Below are 22,411 nucleotides of genomic sequence, written 5' to 3' on the forward strand. Positions count from 1 at the left end.
TTTGATGGTTCATCGGAGGGTATAGCGGGATTTCTTATAAGCTTCCGGCTTAGACTCTAGCCTTTAGCTCAGTGCGGATGCTGCCTGTAATCCATGGTTGAGGTATGTACGTATGGTCACTGTGGGGATGAAGTCATCAACGCACTTATTGATGAAACCAATGACTGATGTGGTGTACTCCTCAATGCCATCGGAGGAATCCCGGAACATATTCCAGTCTGTGCTGGTAAAACAGTCCTGTAGCTTAGCATCTGCTTCCTCTGATCACTTTTTTTATTGATCTAGTCATGGGTGCTTCATGCTTTAATTTTTGCTTGTAAGCAGGAATCAGGAGGATAGAATTATGGTCAGATTTGCCAAATGGAGGGCGAGGGAAAGCTTTGTACCCGTCTCTGTGTGTAGAGTAAAGGTGGTCCAGAGTTATTTTTTTTCTGGTTCCACATTTAACATTCTGATAAAAATTTGGTAAAACGGATTTAAGTTTCCCGGATTCCAGGAGCGCCGCCTCTGGGTGAGCGTTTTCTTGTTTGCTTATGGCAGAATACAGCTCATTCAATGCTGTCTTATAGTGCCAGCCTCTGACTGTGGTGGTATGTAAACAGCTACAAAGAATACAGATGAAAACTCTTTAGGTAGGTAGTGTGGTCTACAGCTTATCATGAGATACTCTACCTCAGGCGAGCAATAGCTCGAGACTTCCTTAGATATCGTGCAACAGCTGTTGTTTACAAAAATACATAGACTGACGCCCTTTGTCTTACCAGACGCCTTTGCCTTACCAGACGCCGCTGTTCTATCTTGCCGGTTTTGGGGCGGCAGGGTAGCCTAGTGGTTAAAGCATTGGACTAGTAACTGAAAGGTTGCAAGTTTAAATCCCGAGCTGACAAGGTACAAATCTGTCGTTCTGCCCCTGAACAGGCAGTTAACCCACTGTTCCTAGGCCGTCATTGAAAATAAGAATTTGTTCTTAACTGACTTGCCTAGTAAAATAAAAAATATATATAATATATATATATATATATGTATAACTAGCCAGCTATATGTTGATATTGTCGTCCTTCAGTGGTTTAATAGTTTGGTAGTTTAATCTTCTGCGTAACTCTGCGATTTTATTCTCCTTTAGATTGCACGTTTGCTAGCAGAATGGAGGGAATTGAGGGTTTATTTCATCTCCTACGAATTCTCAGAAGGCAGCCCGACCTTCAGCCCCTCTTTCTCCGCCTCCTCTTCACGCAGATCACGGAAAAGCAGTATATGTTCCAGAGGAAGCAGTATATCCTTCACGTCGGGCTCGTCAGTGTCATGAAAGGAAAAAAGGATTCTGCAGTCCGTGGTGAGTCATCGCAGTCCTGATGTCTAGAAGTTATTATCAGTCATAAGAGACCGTGGTGAGTAATCACAGTCCTGATGTCTAGAAGTTATTATCAGTCATAAGAGACCGTGGTGAGTAATCGCAGTCCTGATGTCTAGAAGTTATTATCAGTCATAAGAGACCGTGGTGAGTAATCGCAGTCCTGATGTCTAGAAGTTATTATCAGTCATAAGAGACCGTGGTGAGTAATCGCAGTCCTGATGTCTAGAAGTTATTATCAGTCATAAGAGACCGTGGTGAGTAATCGCAGTCCTGATGTCTAGAAGTTATTATCAGTCATAAGAGACCGTGGTGAGTAATCACAGTCCTGATGTCTAGAAGTTATTATCAGTCATAAGAGACCGTGGTGAGTAATCACAGTCCTGATGTCTAGAAGTTATTATCAGTCATAAGAGACCGTGGTGAGTCATCGCAGTCCTGATGTCTAGAAGTTATTATCAGTCATAAGAGACCGTGGTGAGTAATCACAGTCCTGATGTCTAGAAGTTATTATCAGTCATAAGAGACCGTGGTGAGTAATCGCAGTCCTGATGTCTAGAAGTTATTATCAGTCATAAGAGACCGTGGTGAGTAATCGCAGTCCTGATGTCTAGAAGTTATTATCAGTCATAAGAGACCGTGGTGAGTAATCGCAGTCCTGATGTCTAGAAGTTATTATCAGTCATAAGAGACCGTGGTGAGTAATCACAGTCCTGATGTCTGGAAGTTATTATCAGTCATAAGAGACCGTGGTGAGTAATCACAGTCCTGATGTCTGGAAGTTATTATCAGTCATAAGAGACCGTGGTGAGTAATCACAGTCCTGATGTCTAGAAGTTATTATCAGTCATAAGAGACCGTGGTGAGTAATCGCAGTCCTGATGTCTAGAAGTTATTATCAGTCATAAGAGACCGTGGTGAGTAATCACAGTCCTGATGTCTAGAAGTTATTATCAGTCATAAGAGACCGTGGTGAGTAATCGCAGTCCTGATGTCTAGAAGTTATTATCAGTCATAAGAGACCGTGGTGAGTAATCGCAGTCCTGATGTCTGGAAGTTATTATCAGTCATAAGAGACCGTGGTGAGTAATCACAGTCCTGATGTCTGGAAGTTATTATCAGTCATAAGAGACCGTGGTGAGTAATCGCAGTCCTGATGTCTAGAAGTTATTATCAGTCATAAGAGACCGTGGTGAGTAATCGCAGTCCTGATGTCTAGAAGTTATTATCAGTCATAAGAGACCGTGGTGAGTAATCACAGTCCTGATGTCTAGAAGTTATTATCAGTCATAAGAGACCGTGGTGAGTAATCGCAGTCCTGATGTCTAGAAGTTATTATCAGTCATAAGAGACCGTGGTGAGTAATCACAGTCCTGATGTCTAGAAGTTATTATCAGTCATAAGAGACCGTGGTGAGTAATCACAGTCCTGATGTCTAGAAGTTATTATCAGTCATAAGAGACCGTGGTGAGTAATCGCAGTCCTGATGTCTAGAAGTTATTATCAGTCATAAGAGACCGTGGTGAGTAATCGCAGTCCTGATGTCTAGAAGTTATTATCAGTCATAAGAGACCGTGGTGAGTAATCGCAGTCCTGATGTCTAGAAGTTATTATCAGTCATAAGAGACCGTGGTGAGTAATCGCAGTCCTGATGTCTAGAAGTTATTATCAGTCATAAGAGACCGTGGTGAGTAATCGCAGTCCTGATGTCTAGAAGTTATTATCAGTCATAAGAGACCGTGGTGAGTAATCGCAGTCCTGATGTCTGGAAGTTATTATCAGTCATAAGAGACCGTGGTGAGTAATCGCAGTCCTGATGTCTAGAAGTTATTATCAGTCATAAGAGACCGTGGTGAGTAATCGCAGTCCTGATGTCTAGAAGTTATTATCAGTCATAAGAGACCTAGGCAACATTATGTACAAAATAAGTACAAAAATAAGTTAGAAACAGTGCAAATAAACTAACAAAAAAACAGAATCGGCTGGGGGCAAGTAAAATGTCTGTCTTCTTCTCCCCCGATTGCTCAGTTTGGCCGGGCGGCCAGCTCTAGGAATAGTCTTGGTGGTTCCAATCTTCTTCCATTTAATAATGATGGAGGCCATTGTGCTGCAGAAATGTATTGGTACCCTTTCCCAGATCTGTGCCTAGACACATTTCTGTCTCTGAGCTCTACGGACAATTCCTTCCATCTCATGGCTTGGTTTATGCTTTGAGGTGCACTGTGCACTGTGGGACCTTATATAGACAGGTGTGTCCATTCCCAAATCATGTCCAATCAATTGAATGTACCACAGGTGGACTCCAATCAATTGAATGTACCACAGGTGGACTCCAATCAATTGAATGTACCACAGGTGGACTCCAATCAATTGAATGTACCACATGTGGACTCCAATCAATTGAATGTACCACAGGTGGACTCCAATCAATTGAATGTACCACAGGTGGACTCCAATCAATTGAATGTACCACAGCTGGACTCCAATCAATTGAATGTACCACAGGTGGACTCCAATCAATTGAATGTACCACAGGTGGACTCCAATCAATTGAATGTACCACAGGTGGACTCCAATCAATGGAATGTACCACAGGTGGACTCCAATCAATGGAATGTACCACAGGTGGACTCCAATCAATTGAATGTACCACAGGTGGACTCCAATCAATTGAATGTACCACAGGTGGACTCCAATCAATTGAATGTACCACAGGTGGACTCCAATCAATTGAATGTACCACAGGTGGACTCCAATCAATTGAACGTAACACAGGTGGACTCCAATCAATGGAATGTACCACAGGTGGACTCCAATCAATTGAATGTACCACAGGTGGACTCCAATCAATGGAATGTACCACAGGTGGACTCCAATCAATTGAATGTACCACAGGTGGACTCCAATCAAGTTGTAGAAACATATCAAGGATGATTAATGGAAACAGAATGAACCTGAGCTCAATTTTGAGTCTAATAGCAAAGGGTCTGAATACTTACTTACGTGTAAATTTGCTAAACTAAAAACGTGTTTTCGCTTTGTCATTATGGGGTATTGTGTGTAGTATGATGAGAGGGAAAAAACGATTTAATCAATTTTAGAATAATGCTGTAACGTAGGTAGGCAGACAGTATCTAGCTACAGCCATTTCTATCAGGCATGTTTATGCAAATATTCTACAGTAAAACCAGTTCATCAATAACAGTAAATTGTTGCATTATTGTTTCTCCTCAGTGTTAACTTGTAAACCTAGCTAGCTCGCTAGCTAGCTAGCCAATAATTGTTATTTACATCTGTTTGGAATCCTTTCTTGCATCATACCTATCATTTTGTGATATTGAAATGCATCCATAGACATAATGATAACCAATATCAACCCTTGTCATTTATGTTACATAGCTAGTTACATAGCTATCAAACAAGCTAAGCGTCAGTACAGAGACAAAGTAGAATCTCAATTCAACGGCTCAGACACAAGAGGCATGTGGCAGGGTCTACAGTCAATCACGGACTACAGGAAGAAATCCAGCCCAGTCACGGACCAGGATGTCTTGCTCCCAGGCAGACTAAATAACTTTTTTGCCCGCTTTGAGGACAATACAGTGCCACTGACACGGCCTGCAACGGAAACATGCGGTCTCTCCTTCACTGCAGCCGAGGTGAGTAAAGCATTTAAACGTGTTAACCCTCGCAAGGCTGCAGGCCCAGACGGCATCCCCAGCCGCACCCTCAGAGCATGCGCAGACCAGCTGGCTGGTGTGTTTGCGGACATATTCAATCAATCCCTATACCAGTCTGCTGTTCCCACATGCTTCAAGAGGGCCACCATTGTTCCTGTTCCCAAGAAAGCTAAGGTAACTGAGCTAAACGACTACCGCCCCGTAGCACTCACTTCCGTCATCATGAAGTGCTTTGAGAGACTAGTCAAGGACCATATCACCTCCACCCTACCTGACACCCTAGACCCACTCCAATTTGCTTACCGCCCAAATAGGTCCACAGACGATGCAATCTCAACCACACTGCACACTGCCCTAACCCATCTGGACAAGAGGAATACCTATGTGAGAATGCTGTTCATCGACTACAGCTCGGCATTCAACACCATAGTACCCTCCAAGCTCGTCATCAAGCTCGAGACCCTGGGTCTCGACCCCGCCCTGTGCATTTGGGTACTGCACTTCCTGACGGGCCGCCCCCAGGTGGTGAGGGTAGGTAACAACATCTCCTCCCCGCTGATCCTCAACACTGGGGCCCCACAAGGGTGCGTTCTGAGCCCTCTCCTGTACTCCCTGTTCACCCACGACTGCGTGGCCACGCACGCCTCCAATTTAATCATCAAGTTTGCGGACGACACAACAGTGGTAGGCTTGATTACCAACAACGACGAGACGGCCTACAGGGAGGAGGTGAGGGCCCCCGGAGTGTGGTGTCAGGAAAATAACCTCACACTCAACGTCAGCAAAACTAAGGAGATGATTGTGGACTTCAGGAAACAGCAGAGGGAACACCCCCTTATCCACATCGATGGAACAGTAGTGGAGAGAGTAGCAAGATTTAAGTTCCTCGGCATACACATCACAGACAAACTGAATTGGTCCACTCACACAGACAGCATCGTGAAGAAGGCGCAGCAGTGCCTCTTCAACCTCAGGAGGCTGAAGAAATTCGGCTTGTCACCAAAAGCACTCACAAACCTCTACAGATGCACAATCGAGAGCATCCTGGCGGGCTGTATCACCGCCTGGTACGGCAACTGCTCCGCCCTCAACCGTAAGGCTCTCCAGAGGGTAGTGAGGTCTGCACAACGCATCACCGGGGCAAACTACCTGCCCTCCAGGACACCTACACCACCCGATGTTACAGGAAGGCCATAAAGATCATCAAGGACATCAACCACCCGAGCCACTGCCTGTTCACCCCGCTATCATCCAGAAGGCGAGGTCAGTACAGGTGCATCAAAGCTGGGACCGAGAGACTGAAAAACAGCTTCTATCTCAAGGCCATCAGACTGTTAAACAGCCACCACTAACATTGAGTGGCTGCTGCCAACACACTGACACTGACTCAACTCCAGCCACTTTAATAATGGGAATTGATGGGAAATGATGTAAATATATCACTAGCCACTTTAAACAATGCTACCTTATATAATGTTACTTACCCTACATTATTCATCTCATATGCATACGTATATACTGTACTCTATATAATCGACTGCATCCTTATGTAATACATGTATCACTAGCCACTTTAACTATGCCACTTTGTTTACATACTCATCTCATATGTATATACTGTACTCGATACCATCTACTGTATCTTGCCTATGCTGCTCTGTACCATCACTCATTCATATATCCTTATGTACATATTCTTTATCCCCTTACACTGTGTATAAGACAGTAGTTTAGGAATTGTTAGTTAGATTACTTGTTGGTTATTACTGTATTGTCGGAACTAGAAGCACAAGCATTTCGCTACACTCGCATTAACATCTGCTAACCATGTGTATGTGACAAATAAAATTTGATTTGATTTGATGTTACACGTTTGCTAACAATTTACAAATTCGAGGCGTGGCGCATAATGGCATCAGCATGCTCGGCTAGGCCAACCCAACGAGAGTGCTGCATACTCCCTTAAAAGACATTTGCTTGAAAAATCAGAAAAAAAGTGGCAATTGTACTATTTGTCCTTCTTGAGACGCCACAGCCAATATACATGTCCTCCAAATAGTCCAAATGAATCTGAGATGACTCAGGAAATCTGCCATTCATTTGGACACCTTTGCAGACGATATCTTAGTCGTGCAATCTAAGATGTTTGGTACAGTATTCCTCAATGAAACAATGTGCAGGAAAACGAGTTCTCTCTCATTGAATGACAACAAAGACTTTATTGAAGAATCCCTACTGTTGACCAATCACCGACAAAGGGGTGTAGACCTCAGCTACTGACTTCGGTTTGCCTCCATAAAAAATATTGTTTGCCTGAATAGCTGAAAAAACCCTCACCCAAGTTAAAAACTAGAAAAAACATCACAATATTACGTCATAATATGTGCATGAACTCTTCCAAACTGTTTCAGCTGGGAAGCATGCAGACGCCTTCACAAGTTAGCAGGCGCCAGGCTAACTAGTTAGCCAACTACAGTCATGTGCTATTGTTGCTGGTAAACCTAGCTTTAGGTGGCTAGTTGTAACATTGTTGCTTGCTGTTTAGTAGTCATATCTACAACTTAAAGAGAGGAAGTTTTACAATTGAGATGCAATAGATCTGATTGTAAAACCTCTGCTTTTTTGTCATAGATATGGCTACCTGTAGTTGTTAAGCTAACTTAGCTAGCTAGACTAGCTAGCTACCTATGACAGCAAACTGATTTCTTTTTTTATTTCCCCGCACTGTAACACAGTAGTACTGTATGTTAGCCAGCAACACACAATATGGTTTTCAGTAGATAAACTCAAGTTAGCTAGCTAGGTGGCTTGCAGGAAAAATAACTTGGCTAGCCACCATATTTTTTGGTCTGCACTCTTGATGCTAGCATCAGCTGTAGCTTCTATTGTTAGCTAAATCCAAGTCTTTGTTTCTCCGCTATATTCTGGTTGAAACATGTCTGGTTGAATGTCACCATGTAGGTAATAGAACATAAAAAAATGCTCCATTGTCGAATTTGTGTTGATGAAAGGAATCACTAGAAGCTATTGCGGTCTGGTCAGTTCTTTCGGTTTTGCCCAAAGGATTGTGTTGTTAGTGGTCACCTCCCTTTCAGAAAAGCCTGCCTTGGGGAGGGACAGGGCCAGAGCACGAGCACCGCCCCACGAGTTGTAGTCTTTCAGAGACCGGAACACGTGTCAGCTTGTATATTTAGCAATTAATCAGCCGATATGAACATCGCTGAAAGACGTCCAATGACTCTATCAAACAAGGACAACCACATCTACAGTAGTGAGATCAGTAGAGCCTTATAGTGTGATCAGTAGAGCCTTATGGTGTGATCAGTATAACATAGAGCCTTATAGTGTGATCAGTAGAGCCTTATAGTGTGATCAGTAGAGCCTTATGGTGTGATCAGTAGAGTCTTATAGTGTGATCAGTAGAGCCTTATAGTGTGATCAGTAGAGCCTTATAGTGTGATCAGTAGAGCCTTATAGTGTGATCAGTAGAGCCTTATGGTGTGATCAGTAGAGCCTTATAGTGTGATCAGTAGAGCCTTATAGTGTGATCAGTAGAGCCTTATAGTGTGATCAGTAGAGCCTTATAGTGTGATCAGTAGAGCCTTATAGTGTGATCAGTAGAGCCTTATGGTGTGATCAGTAGAGCCTTATAGTGTGATCAGTAGAGCCTTACAGTGTGATCAGTATAAAATAGAGCCTTATAGTGTGATCAGTATACCATAGAGCCTTATAGTGTGATCAGTAGAGCCTTATAGTGTGATCAGTAGAGCCTTATGGTGTGATCAGTAGAGCCTTATGGTGTGATCAGTAGAACATAGAGCCTTATAGTGTGATCAGTATACCATAGAGCCTTATAGTGTGATCAGTAGAGCCTTATGGTGTGATCAGTAGAGCCTTATAGTGTGATCAGTAGAGCCTTATGGTGTGATCAGTAGAGCCTTATGGTGTGATCAGTAGAGCCTTATAGTGTGATCAGTAGAGCCTTATAGTGTGATCAGTAGAACCTTATAGTGTGATCAGTAGAGCCTTATAGTGTGATCAGTAGAGCCTTATAGTGTGATCAGTAGAGCCTTATAGTGTGATCAGTAGAACATAGAGCCTTATAGTGTGATCAGTAGAGCCTTATAGTGTGATCAGTATAACATAGAGCCTTATAGTGTGATCAGTAGAGCCTTACAGTGTGATCAGTAGAGCCTTACAGTGTGATCAGTATAACATAGAGCCTTATAGTGTGATCAGTAGAACATAGAGCCTTATAGTGTGATCAGTAGAACATAGAGCCTTATAGTGTGATCAGTAGAGCCTTATAGTGTGATCAGTATAACATAGAGCCTTATAGTGTCACTAGCCACTTTAAACAATGCTACCTTATATAATGTTACTTACCCTACATTATTCATCTCATATGCATACGTATATACTGTACTCTATATCATCGACTGCATCCTTATGTAATACATGTATCACTAGCCACTTTAACTATGCCACTTTGTTTACATACTCATCTCATATGTATATACTGTACTCGATACCATCTACTGTATCTTGCCTATGCTGTTCTGTACCATCACTCATTCATATATCCTTATGTACATATTCTTTATCCCCTTACACTGTGTATAAGACAGTAGTTTAGGAATTGTTAGTTAGATTACTTGTTGGTTATTACTCCATTGTCGGAACTAGAAGCACAAGCATTTCGCTACACTCGCATTAACATCTGCTAACCATGTGTATGTGACAAATAAAATTTGATTTGTGATCAGTAGAGCCTTACAGTGTGATCAGTAGAACCTTATAGTGTGATCAGTAGAACATAGAGCCTTATAGTGTGATCAGTAGAGCCTTATAGTGTGATCAGTAGAACCTTATAGTGTGATCAGTAGAGCCTTATAGTGTGATCAGTAGAGCCTTATAGTGTGATCAGTAGAACATAGAGCCTTATAGTGTGATCAGTAGAGCCTTATAGTGTGATCAGTAGAGCCTTATGGTGTGATCAGTAGAGCCTTATGGTGTGATCAGTAGAGCCTTATAGTGTGATCAGTAGAGCCTTATAGTGTGATCAGTAGAACCTTATAGTGTGATCAGTAGAGCCTTATAGTGTGATCAGTAGAGCCTTATAGTGTGATCAGTAGAGCCTTATAGTGTGATCAGTAGAACATAGAGCCTTATAGTGTGATCAGTAGAGCCTTATAGTGTGATCAGTATAACATAGAGCCTTATAGTGTGATCAGTAGAGCCTTACAGTGTGATCAGTAGAGCCTTACAGTGTGATCAGTATAACATAGAGCCTTATAGTGTGATCAGTAGAACATAGAGCCTTATAGTGTGATCAGTAGAACATAGAGCCTTATAGTGTGATCAGTAGAGCCTTATAGTGTGATCAGTATAACATAGAGCCTTATAGTGTCACTAGCCACTTTAAACAATGCTACCTTATATAATGTTACTTACCCTACATTATTCATCTCATATGCATACGTATATACTGTACTCTATATCATCGACTGCATCCTTATGTAATACATGTATCACTAGCCACTTTAACTATGCCACTTTGTTTACATACTCATCTCATATGTATATACTGTACTCGATACCATCTACTGTATCTTGCCTATGCTGTTCTGTACCATCACTCATTCATATATCCTTATGTACATATTCTTTATCCCCTTACACTGTGTATAAGACAGTAGTTTAGGAATTGTTAGTTAGATTACTTGTTGGTTATTACTCCATTGTCGGAACTAGAAGCACAAGCATTTCGCTACACTCGCATTAACATCTGCTAACCATGTGTATGTGACAAATAAAATTTGATTTGTGATCAGTAGAGCCTTACAGTGTGATCAGTAGAACCTTATAGTGTGATCAGTAGAACATAGAGCCTTATAGTGTGATCAGTAGAGCCTTATAGTGTGATCAGTAGAACCTTATAGTGTGATCAGTAGAGCCTTATAGTGTGATCAGTAGAGCCTTATAGTGTGATCAGTAGAACATAGAGCCTTATAGTGTGATCAGTAGAGCCTTATAGTGTGATCAGTAGAGCCTTATAGTGTGATCACTATAGCCTTATAGTGTGATCAGTAGAGCCTTATAGAGTGATCAGTAGAGCCTTATAGAGTGATCAGTAGAGCCTTATAGTGTGATCAGTAGAGCCTTATAGTGTGATCAGTAGAACATAGAGCCTTATAGTGTGATCAGTAGAGCCTTATAGTGTGATCAGTAGAGCCTTATAGTGTGATCACTAGAGCCTTATAGTGTGATCAGTAGAGCCTTATCGTGTGATCAGTAGAACATAGAGCCTTATAGTGTGATCAGTAGAGCCTTATAGTGTGATCAGTAGAGCCTTATAGTGTGATCACTAGAGCCTTATAGTGTGATCACTAGAGCCTTATAGTGTGATCAGTAGAGCCTTATAGTGTGATCAGTAGAACCTTATAGTGTGATCAGTAGAGCCTTATAGTGTGATCAGTAGAGCCTTATAGTGTGATCAGTAGAGCCTTATAGTGTGATCAGTAGAACATAGAGCCTTATAGTGTGATCAGTAGAGCCTTATAGTGTGATCAGTATAACATAGAGCCTTATAGTGTGATCAGTAGAGCCTTACAGTGTGATCAGTAGAGCCTTACAGTGTGATCAGTATAACATAGAGCCTTATAGTGTGATCAGTAGAACATAGAGCCTTATAGTGTGATCAGTAGAACATAGAGCCTTATAGTGTGATCAGTAGAGCCTTATAGTGTGATCAGTATAACATAGAGCCTTATAGTGTCACTAGCCACTTTAAACAATGCTACCTTAAATAATGTTACTTACCCTACATTATTCATCTCATATGCATACGTATATACTGTACTCTATATCATCGACTGCATCCTTATGTAATACATGTATCACTAGCCACTTTAACTATGCCACTTTGTTTACATACTCATCTCATATGTATATACTGTACTCGATACCATCTACTGTATCTTGCCTATGCTGTTCTGTACCATCACTCATTCATATATCCTTATGTACATATTCTTTATCCCCTTACACTGTGTATAAGACAGTAGTTTAGGAATTGTTAGTTAGATTACTTGTTGGTTATTACTCCATTGTCGGAACTAGAAGCACAAGCATTTCGCTACACTCGCATTAACATCTGCTAACCATGTGTATGTGACAAATAAAATTTGATTTGTGATCAGTAGAGCCTTACAGTGTGATCAGTAGAACCTTATAGTGTGATCAGTAGAACATAGAGCCTTATAGTGTGATCAGTAGAGCCTTATGGTGTGATCAGTATAACATAGAGCCTTATAGTGTGATCAGTAGAGCCTTATAGTGTGATCAGTAGAGCCTTACAGTGTGATCAGTAGAGCCTTACAGTGTGATCAGTATAACATAGAGCCTTATAGTGTGATCAGTAGAACATAGAGCCTTATAGTGTGATCAGTAGAACATAGAGCCTTATAGTGTGATCAGTAGAGCCTTATGGTGTGATCAGTATAACATAGAGCCTTATAGTGTGATCAGTAGAGCCTTATAGTGTGATCAGTATAACATAGAGCCTTATAGTGTGATCAGTAGAGCCTTATAGTGTGATCAGTATAACATAGAGCCTTATAGTGTGATCAGTAGAGCCTTACAGTGTGATCAGTAGAGCCTTACAGTGTGATCAGTATAACATAGAGCCTTATAGTGTGATCAGTAGAACATAGAGCCTTATAGTGTGATCAGTAGAACATAGAGCCTTATAGTGTGATCAGTAGAGCCTTATAGTGTGATCAGTATAACATAGAGCCTTATAGTGTCACTAGCCACTTTAAACAATGCTACCTTATATAATGTTACTTACCCTACATTATTCATCTCATATGCATACGTATATACTGTACTCTATATCATCGACTGCATCCTTATGTAATACATGTATCACTAGCCACTTTAACTATGCCACTTTGTTTACATACTCATCTCATATGTATATACTGTACTCGATACCATCTACTGTATCTTGCCTATGCTGTTCTGTACCATCACTCATTCATATATCCTTATGTACATATTCTTTATCCCCTTACACTGTGTATAAGACAGTAGTTTAGGAATTGTTAGTTAGATTACTTGTTGGTTATTACTCCATTGTCGGAACTAGAAGCACAAGCATTTCGCTACACTCGCATTAACATCTGCTAACCATGTGTATGTGACAAATAAAATTTGATTTGTGATCAGTAGAGCCTTACAGTGTGATCAGTAGAACCTTATAGTGTGATCAGTAGAACATAGAGCCTTATAGTGTGATCAGTAGAGCCTTATAGTGTGATCAGTAGAACCTTATAGTGTGATCAGTAGAGCCTTATAGTGTGATCAGTAGAGCCTTATAGTGTGATCAGTAGAACATAGAGCCTTATAGTGTGATCAGTAGAGCCTTATAGTGTGATCAGTAGAGCCTTATAGTGTGATCACTATAGCCTTATAGTGTGATCAGTAGAGCCTTATAGAGTGATCAGTAGAGCCTTATAGAGTGATCAGTAGAGCCTTATAGTGTGATCAGTAGAGCCTTATAGTGTGATCAGTAGAACATAGAGCCTTATAGTGTGATCAGTAGAGCCTTATAGTGTGATCAGTAGAGCCTTATAGTGTGATCACTAGAGCCTTATAGTGTGATCAGTAGAGCCTTATCGTGTGATCAGTAGAACATAGAGCCTTATAGTGTGATCAGTAGAGCCTTATAGTGTGATCAGTAGAGCCTTATAGTGTGATCACTAGAGCCTTATAGTGTGATCACTAGAGCCTTATAGTGTGATCAGTAGAGCCTTATAGTGTGATCAGTAGAACCTTATAGTGTGATCAGTAGAGCCTTATAGTGTGATCAGTAGAGCCTTATAGTGTGATCAGTAGAGCCTTATAGTGTGATCAGTAGAACATAGAGCCTTATAGTGTGATCAGTAGAGCCTTATAGTGTGATCAGTATAACATAGAGCCTTATAGTGTGATCAGTAGAGCCTTACAGTGTGATCAGTAGAGCCTTACAGTGTGATCAGTATAACATAGAGCCTTATAGTGTGATCAGTAGAACATAGAGCCTTATAGTGTGATCAGTAGAACATAGAGCCTTATAGTGTGATCAGTAGAGCCTTATAGTGTGATCAGTATAACATAGAGCCTTATAGTGTCACTAGCCACTTTAAACAATGCTACCTTAAATAATGTTACTTACCCTACATTATTCATCTCATATGCATACGTATATACTGTACTCTATATCATCGACTGCATCCTTATGTAATACATGTATCACTAGCCACTTTAACTATGCCACTTTGTTTACATACTCATCTCATATGTATATACTGTACTCGATACCATCTACTGTATCTTGCCTATGCTGTTCTGTACCATCACTCATTCATATATCCTTATGTACATATTCTTTATCCCCTTATACTGTGTATAAGACAGTAGTTTAGGAATTGTTAGTTAGATTACTTGTTGGTTATTACTCCATTGTCGGAACTAGAAGCACAAGCATTTCGCTACACTCGCATTAACATCTGCTAACCATGTGTATGTGACAAATAAAATTTGATTTGTGATCAGTAGAGCCTTACAGTGTGATCAGTAGAACCTTATAGTGTGATCAGTAGAACATAGAGCCTTATAGTGTGATCAGTAGAGCCTTATGGTGTGATCAGTATAACATAGAGCCTTATAGTGTGATCAGTAGAGCCTTATAGTGTGATCAGTATAACATAGAGCCTTATAGTGTGATCAGTAGAGCCTTATAGTGTGATCAGTATAACATAGAGCCTTATGGTGTGATCAGTATAACATAGAGCCTTATAGTGTGATCAGTAGAGCCTTATAGAGTGATCAGTAGAGCCTTATAGTGTGATCAGTAGAGCCTTATAGTGTGATCAGTAGAGCCTTATCGTGTGATCAGTAGAGCCTTATAGTGTGATCAGTAGAGCCTTATAGTGTGATCAGTAGAGCCTTATAGTGTGATCAGTAGAGCCTTATAGTGTGATCAGTAGAGCCTTATAGTGTGATCAGTAGAACATAGAGCCTTATAGTGTGATCAGTAGAGCCTTATAGTGTGATCAGTAGAACCTTATAGTGTGATCAGTAGAGCCTTATAGTGTGATCAGTAGAGCCTTATAGTGTGATCAGTAGAACATAGAGCCTTATAGTGTGATCAGTAGAGCCTTATAGTGTGATCAGTAGAGCCTTATAGTGTGATCACTAGAGCCTTATAGTGTGATCAGTAGAGCCTTATAGAGTGATCAGTAGAGCCTTATAGTGTGATCAGTAGAGCCTTATAGTGTGATCAGTAGAACATAGAGCCTTATAGTGTGATCAGTAGAGCCTTATAGTGTGATCAGTAGAGCCTTATAGTGTGATCACTAGAGCCTTATAGTGTGATCAGTAGAGCCTTATAGTGTGATCAGTAGAACATAGAGCCTTATAGTGTGATCAGTAGAGCCTTATAGTGTGATCAGTAGAGCCTTATAGTGTGATCACTAGAGCCTTATAGTGTGATCACTAGAGCCTTATAGAGTGATCAGTAGAGCCTTATAGTGTGATCAGTAGAGCCTTACAGTGTGATCAGTAGAGCCTTATAGTGTGATCAGTAGAGCCTTATAGTGTGATCAGTAGAGCCTTATAGTGTGATCACTAGAGCCTTATAGTGTGATCAGTAGAGCCTTATAGTGTGATCAGTAGAACATAGAGCCTTATAGTGTGATCAGTAGAGCCTTATAGTGTGATCAGTAGAGCCTTATAGTGTGATCACTAGAGCCTTATAGTGTGATCAGTAGAGCCTTATAGTGTGATCAGTAGAACCTTATAGTGTGATCAGTAGAGCCTTATAGTGTGATCAGTAGAGCCTTATAGTGTGATCAGTAGAACATAGAGCCTTATAGTGTGATCAGTAGAGCCTTATAGTGTGATCAGTATAACATAAAGCCTTATAGTGTGATCAGTAGAGCCTTACAGTGTGATCAGTAGAGCCTTACAGTGTGATCAGTATAACATAGAGCCTTATAGTGTGATCAGTAGAACATAGAGCCTTATAGTGTGATCAGTAGAACATAGAGCCTTATGGTGTGATCAGTAGAGCCTTATAGTGTGATCAGTAGAACATAGAGCCTTATAGTGTGATCAGTAGAGCCTTATAGTGTGATCAGTATAACATAGAGCCTTATAGTGTGATCAGTAGAGCCTTATAGTGTGATCAGTATAACATAGAGCCTTATGGTGTGATCAGTATAACATAGAGCCTTATAGTGTGATCAGTAGAGCCTTATAGAGTGATCAGTAGAGCCTTATAGTGTGATCAGTAGAGCCTTATAGTGTGATCAGTAGAGCCTTATAGTGTGATCAGTAGAGCCTTATAGTGTGATCAGTAGAGCCTTATAGTGTGATCAGTAGAGCCTTATGGTGTGATCAGTATAACATAGAGCCTTATAGTGTGATCAGTAGAGCCTTATGGTGTGATCAGTATAACATAGAGCCTTATAGAGTGATCAGTAGAGCCTTATAGAGTGATCAGTAGAGCCTTATAGTGTGATCAGTAGAGCCTTATAGTGTGATCAGTAGAACCTTATAGTGTGATCAGTATAACATAGAGCCTTATAGTGTGATCAGTAGAGCCTTATAGTGTGATCAGTATAACATAGAGCCTTATAGTGTGATCAGTAGAGCCTTATGGTGTGATCAGTATAACATAGAGCCTTATAGTGTGATCAGTAGAGCCTTATGGTGTGATCAGTATAACATAGAGCATTATAGAGTGATCAGCAGAGCCTTATAGAGTGATCAGTAGAGCCTTATAGTGTGATCAGTAGAGCCTTATAGTGTGATCAGTAGAACCTTATAGTGTGATCAGTATAACATAGAGCCTTATAGTGTGATCAGTAGAGCCTTATGGTGTGATCAGTAGAGCCTTATAGTGTGATCAGTAGAACATAGAGCCTTATAGTGTGATCAGTAGAGCCTTATAGTGTGATCAGTATAACATAGAGCCTTATAGTGTGATCAGTAGAGCCTTATAGTGTGATCAGTATAACATAGAGCCTTATGGTGTGATCAGTATAACATAGAGCCTTATAGTGTGATCAGTAGAGCCTTATAGAGTGATCAGTAGAGCCTTATAGTGTGATCAGTAGAGCCTTATAGTGTGATCAGTAGAGCCTTATAGTGTGATCAGTAGAGCCTTATAGTGTGATCAGTAGAGCCTTATAGTGTGATCAGTAGAGCCTTATGGTGTGATCAGTATAACATAGAGCCTTATAGTGTGATCAGTAGAGCCTTATGGTGTGATCAGTATAACATAGAGCCTTATAGAGTGATCAGTAGAGCCTTATAGAGTGATCAGTAGAGCCTTATATAGTGTGATCAGTAGAGCCTTATAGTGTGATCAGTAGAACCTTATAGTGTGATCAGTATAACATAGAGCCTTATAGTGTGATCAGTAGAGCCTTATAGTGTGATCAGTATAACATAGAGCCTTATAGTGTGATCAGTAGAGCCTTATGGTGTGATCAGTATAACATAGAGCCTTATAGTGTGATCAGTAGAGCCTTATGGTGTGATCAGTATAACATAGAGCATTATAGAGTGATCAGCAGAGCCTTATAGAGTGATCAGTAGAGCCTTATAGTGTGATCAGTAGAGCCTTATAGTGTGATCAGTAGAACCTTATAGTGTGATCAGTATAACATAGAGCCTTATAGTGTGATCAGTAGAGCCTTATGGTGTGATCAGTATAACATAGAGCCTTATAGTGTGATCAGTAGAGCCTTATAGTGTGATCAGTATAACATAGAGCCTTATAGTGTGATCAGTAGAGCCTTATAGTGTGATCAGTATAACATAGAGCCTTATGGTGTGATCAGTATAACATAGAGCCTTATAGTGTGATCAGTAGAGCCTTATAGTGTGATCAGTAGAGCCTTATAGTGTGATCAGTAGAGCCTTATAGTGTGATCAGTAGAACATAGAGCCTTATAGTGTGATCAGTAGAGCCTTATAGTGTGATCAGTAGAACCTTATAGTGTGATCAGTAGAGCCTTATAGTGTGATCAGTAGAGCCTTATAGTGTGATCAGTAGAACATAGAGCCTTATAGTGTGATCAGTAGAGCCTTATAGTGTGATCAGTAGAGCCTTATAGTGTGATCAGTAGAGCCTTATAGTGTGATCAGTAGAGCCTTATAGAGTGATCAGTAGAGCCTTATAGAGTGATCAGTAGAGCCTTATAGTGTGATCAGTAGAGCCTTATAGTGTGATCAGTAGAGCCTTATAGTGTGATCACTAGAGCCTTATAGTGTGATCACTAGAGCCTTATAGTGTGATCAGTAGAGCCTTATAGTGTGATCAGTAGAACATAGAGCCTTATAGTGTGATCAGTAGAGCCTTATAGTGTGATCAGTAGAGCCTTATAGTGTGATCACTAGAGCCTTATAGTGTGATCAGTAGAGCGTTATAGAGTGATCAGTAGAGCCTTATAGAGTGATCAGTAGAGCCTTATAGTGTGATCAGTAGAGCCTTATAGTGTGATCAGTAGAGCCTTATAGTGTGATCAGTAGAGCCTTATAGTGTGATCAGTAGAGCCTTATAGTGTGATCAGTAAGGCCTTATAGTGTGATCAGTAGAGCCTTATAGTGTGATCAGTATAACATAGAGCATTATAGTGTGATCAGTAGAGCCTTACAGTGTGATCAGTAGAGCCTTACAGTGTGATCAGTATAACATAGAGCCTTATAGTGTGATCAGTTATCCTAGAAAAAGGAAGGAGGGGAGTGGTTATCCTAGAAAAACGAGTGGAGCGTTTATCCTTGAAAAAGGAGTGGAGCGGTTATCCTAGAAAAAGGAGTGGAGCGGTTATCCTAGAAAAAGAAAGGAGTGGAGCGGTTATCCTAGAAAAAGGAGGGGAGCGGTTATCCTAGAAAAAGAAAGGAGTGGAGCGGTTATCCTAGAAAAAGGAGGGGAGTGGTTATTCTAGAAAAAGAAAGGAGTGGAGTGGTTATCCTAGAAAAAGGAGTGGAGCGGTTATCCTAGAAAATGAATGGAGTGGAGCGGTTATCCTAGAAAAAGGAGTGGAGTGGTTATCCTAGAAAATAAAAGGAGTGGAGCGGTTATCCTAGAAAATGAATGGAGTGGAGCGGTTATCCTAGAAAAAGGAGTGGAGCGGTTATCCTAGAAAATGAAAGGAGTGGAGCGGTTATCCTAGAAAAAGGGGTGGAGTGGTTATCCTAGAAAATGAAAGGAGGGGAGCGGTTATCCTAGAAATAGGAGTGGAGCGGTTATCCTAGAAAAAGGAGTGGAGCGGTTATCCTAGAAAATTAATGGAGTGGAGCGGTTATCCTAGAAAAAGGAGTGGAGCTGTTATCCTAGAAAATGAAAGGAGGGGAGCGGTTATCCTAGAAATAGGAGTGGAGCGGTTATCCTAGAAAAAGGAGGGGAGCGGTTATCCTAGAAAAAGGAGGGGAGCGGTTATCCTAGGAAAAGGAGGGGAGCGGTTATCCTAGAAAAAGGAGGGGAGCGGTTATCCTAGAAAAAGGAGGGGAGCGGTTATCCTAGAAAAAGGGGTGGAGTGGTTATCCTGGAAAATGAAAGGAGAGGAGCGGTTATCCTAGAAATGGGAGTGGTGCGGTTATCCTAGAAAAAGGAGTGGAGTGGTTATCCTAGAACATGAAAGGAGGGGAGCGGTTATCCTAGAAATAGGAGTGGAGCGGTTATCCTAGAAAAAGGAGTGGAGCGGTTATCCTAGAAAATTAATGGAGTGGAGCGGTTATCCTAGAAAAAGGAGTGGAGCTGTTATCCTAGAAAATGAAAGGAGGGGAGCGGTTATCCTAGAAATAGGAGTGGAGCGGTTATCCTAGAAAAAGGAGGGGAGCGGTTATCCTAGAAAAAGGAGGGGAGCGGTTATCCTAGGAAAAGGAGGGGAGCGGTTATCCTAGAAAAAGGAGGGGAGCGGTTATCCTAGAAAAAGGAGGGGAGCGGTTATCCTAGAAAAAGGAGGGGAGCGGTTATCCTAGAAAATGAAAGGAGGGGAGCGGTTATCCTAGAAATAGGAGTGGAGCGGTTATCCTAGAAAAAGGGGGGGAGCGGTTATCCTAGGAAAAGGAGGGGAGCGGTTATCCTAGAAAAAGGAGGGGAGCGGTTATCCTAGAAAAAGGAGGGGAGCGGTTATCCTAGAAAAAGGAGGGGAGCGGTTATCCTAGAAAAAGGAAGAGGGGAGTGGTTATCCTTGAAAAAGGAGTGGAGCGGTTATCCTAGAAAAAGGAAGGGGGAGCGGTTATCCTAGAAAAAGGAAGGAGGGGAGCGGTTATCCTAGAAAAAGGAAGGAGGGGAGCGGTTATCCTACAAAAAGGAAGGAGGGGAGCGGTTATCCTTGAAAAAGGAAGGGGGAGCGGTTATCCTAGAAAAAGGAGTGGAGCGGTTATCCTAGAAAAAGGAAGGGGGGAGCGGTTATCCTAGAAAAAGGAGGGGAGCGGTTATCCTAGAAAAAGGAAGGAGGGGAGCAGTTATCCTTGAAAAAGGAGTGGAGCGGTTATCCTAGAAAAAGGAGGGGAGTGGTTATCCTAGAAAAAGGAAGGGGGAGCGGTTATCCTTGAAAAAGGAGTGGAGCAGTTATCCTAGAAAAAGGAGTGGAGCGGTTATCCTTGAAAAAGGAGTGGAGCGGTTATCCTAGAAAAAGAAAGGAGTGGAGCTGTTATCCTAGAAAAAGAAAGGAGGGGAGTGGTTAGCAGGTCTCTAGACAGTACAGGTTGTGTAACAGGTCTCTAGACAGGACAGGTGATATAGCAGTTGTCTAGACAGGATATTTGATGTAGAAGGTCTCTAGACAGGACAGGTGATGTAGCAGGTCTCTAGACAGGACAGGTGATGTTGCAGGTGATGTAGCAGGTCTCTAGACAGGACAGGTGATGTAACAGGTGATGTAGCAGGTCTTTAGACAGGACAGATGATGTAGCAGGTCTTTAGACAGGACAGATGATGTAGCAGGTCTCTAGACAGGACATATGATGTAGCAGGTGCTGTAGCAGGTGTCTAGACAGGACAGGTGATGTAACAGGTGCGGTAGCAGGTCTCTAGACTGGACGGATGATGTAGCAGGTCTCTAGACAGGACAGGAGATGTAGCAGGTTTCTAGACAGGACAGGTGATGTTACAGGTGATGTCAGGTCTCTGGACAGGACAGGAGAGGTAGCATGTGATGTAGCAGGTCTCTAGACAGGGCAGATGATGTAGCAGGTCTCTAGAGAGGACAGGTGATGTAGCAGGTCTCTAGACAGGACAGGTGTTATAGCAGTTCTCTAGACAGGCTGGTTGATGTAGAAGGTCTCTAGACAGGACAGGTGATGTAGCAGGTCTCTAGACAGGAGAGATGATGTAACAGGTGATGTAGCAGGTCTCTAGACAGGACAGGTGATGTAACAGGTCGGGTAGCAGGTCTCTAGACAGGACGGATGATGTAGCAGGTCTCTAGACAGGACAAATTATGTAGCAGGTCTCTAGACAGGACAGATGATGTAGCAGGTCTCTAGACAGGACAGGTGTGGTTGCAGGTGATGTAGCAGGTCTCTAGACAGGACAGATGATGTAGCAGGTCTCTAGACAGGACAGGTGTGGTTGCAGATGATGTAGCAGGTCTCTAGACAGGACAGGTGAGGTAGCTGGTCTCTAGACAGGACAGATGATGTAGCAGGTGATGTAGCAGGTCTCTAGACAGGACAGATGATGTAACAGGTGATGTAGCAGGTCTCTAGACAGGACAGATGATGCAATAGGTGATGTAGCAGGTCTCTAGACAGGACAGGTGATGTAGCAGGTCTCTAGACAGGACAGATGATGCAATAGGTGATGTAGCAGGTCTCTAGACAGGACAGATGATGTAACAGGTGATGTAGCAGGTCTCTAGACAGGACAGATGATGCAATAGGTGATGTAGCAGGTCTCTAGACAGGACAAATTATGTAGCAGGTCTCTAGACAGGACAGATGATGTAGCAGGTCTCTAGACAGGACAGGTGTGGTTGCAGGTGATGTAGCAGGTCTCTAGACAGGACAGATGATGTAGCAGGTCTCTAGACAGGACAGGTGTGGTTGCAGATGATGTAGCAGGTCTCTAGACAGGACAGGTGAGGTAGCTGGTCTCTAGACAGGACAGATGATGTAGCAGGTGATGTAGCAGGTCTCTAGACAGGACAGATGATGTAACAGGTGATGTAGCAGGTCTCTAGACAGGACAGATGATGCAATAGGTGATGTAGCAGGTCTCTAGACAGGACAGGTGATGTAGCAGGTCTCTAGACAGGACAGATGATGTAACATGTGATGTAGCAGGTCTCTAGACAGGACAGGTGATGTAGCAGGT

General features: G+C 41.8%; 1 protein-coding gene across 1 annotated transcript in view; it reads left to right on the forward strand.

The window, feature by feature from the left end:
- Positions 1–8,241: 8,241 nt before the first annotated feature.
- The window catches only part of LOC135532807 (neurotrypsin-like), a gene marked incomplete at its 3' end in the record, with an annotated part of 52,667 nt that continues 38,497 nt past the window's right edge, over positions 8,242–22,411 (forward strand). Inside the window, 1 exon segment of the mRNA XM_064960242.1 lies at positions 8,242–8,324. Coding sequence (XP_064816314.1) covers positions 8,242–8,324 — 83 coding nt within the window.

This window comes from Oncorhynchus masou, unplaced genomic scaffold (genome assembly GCF_036934945.1).
Source record: "Oncorhynchus masou masou isolate Uvic2021 unplaced genomic scaffold, UVic_Omas_1.1 unplaced_scaffold_2039, whole genome shotgun sequence".
NCBI classification, from domain to species: domain Eukaryota; kingdom Metazoa; phylum Chordata; class Actinopteri; order Salmoniformes; family Salmonidae; genus Oncorhynchus; species Oncorhynchus masou.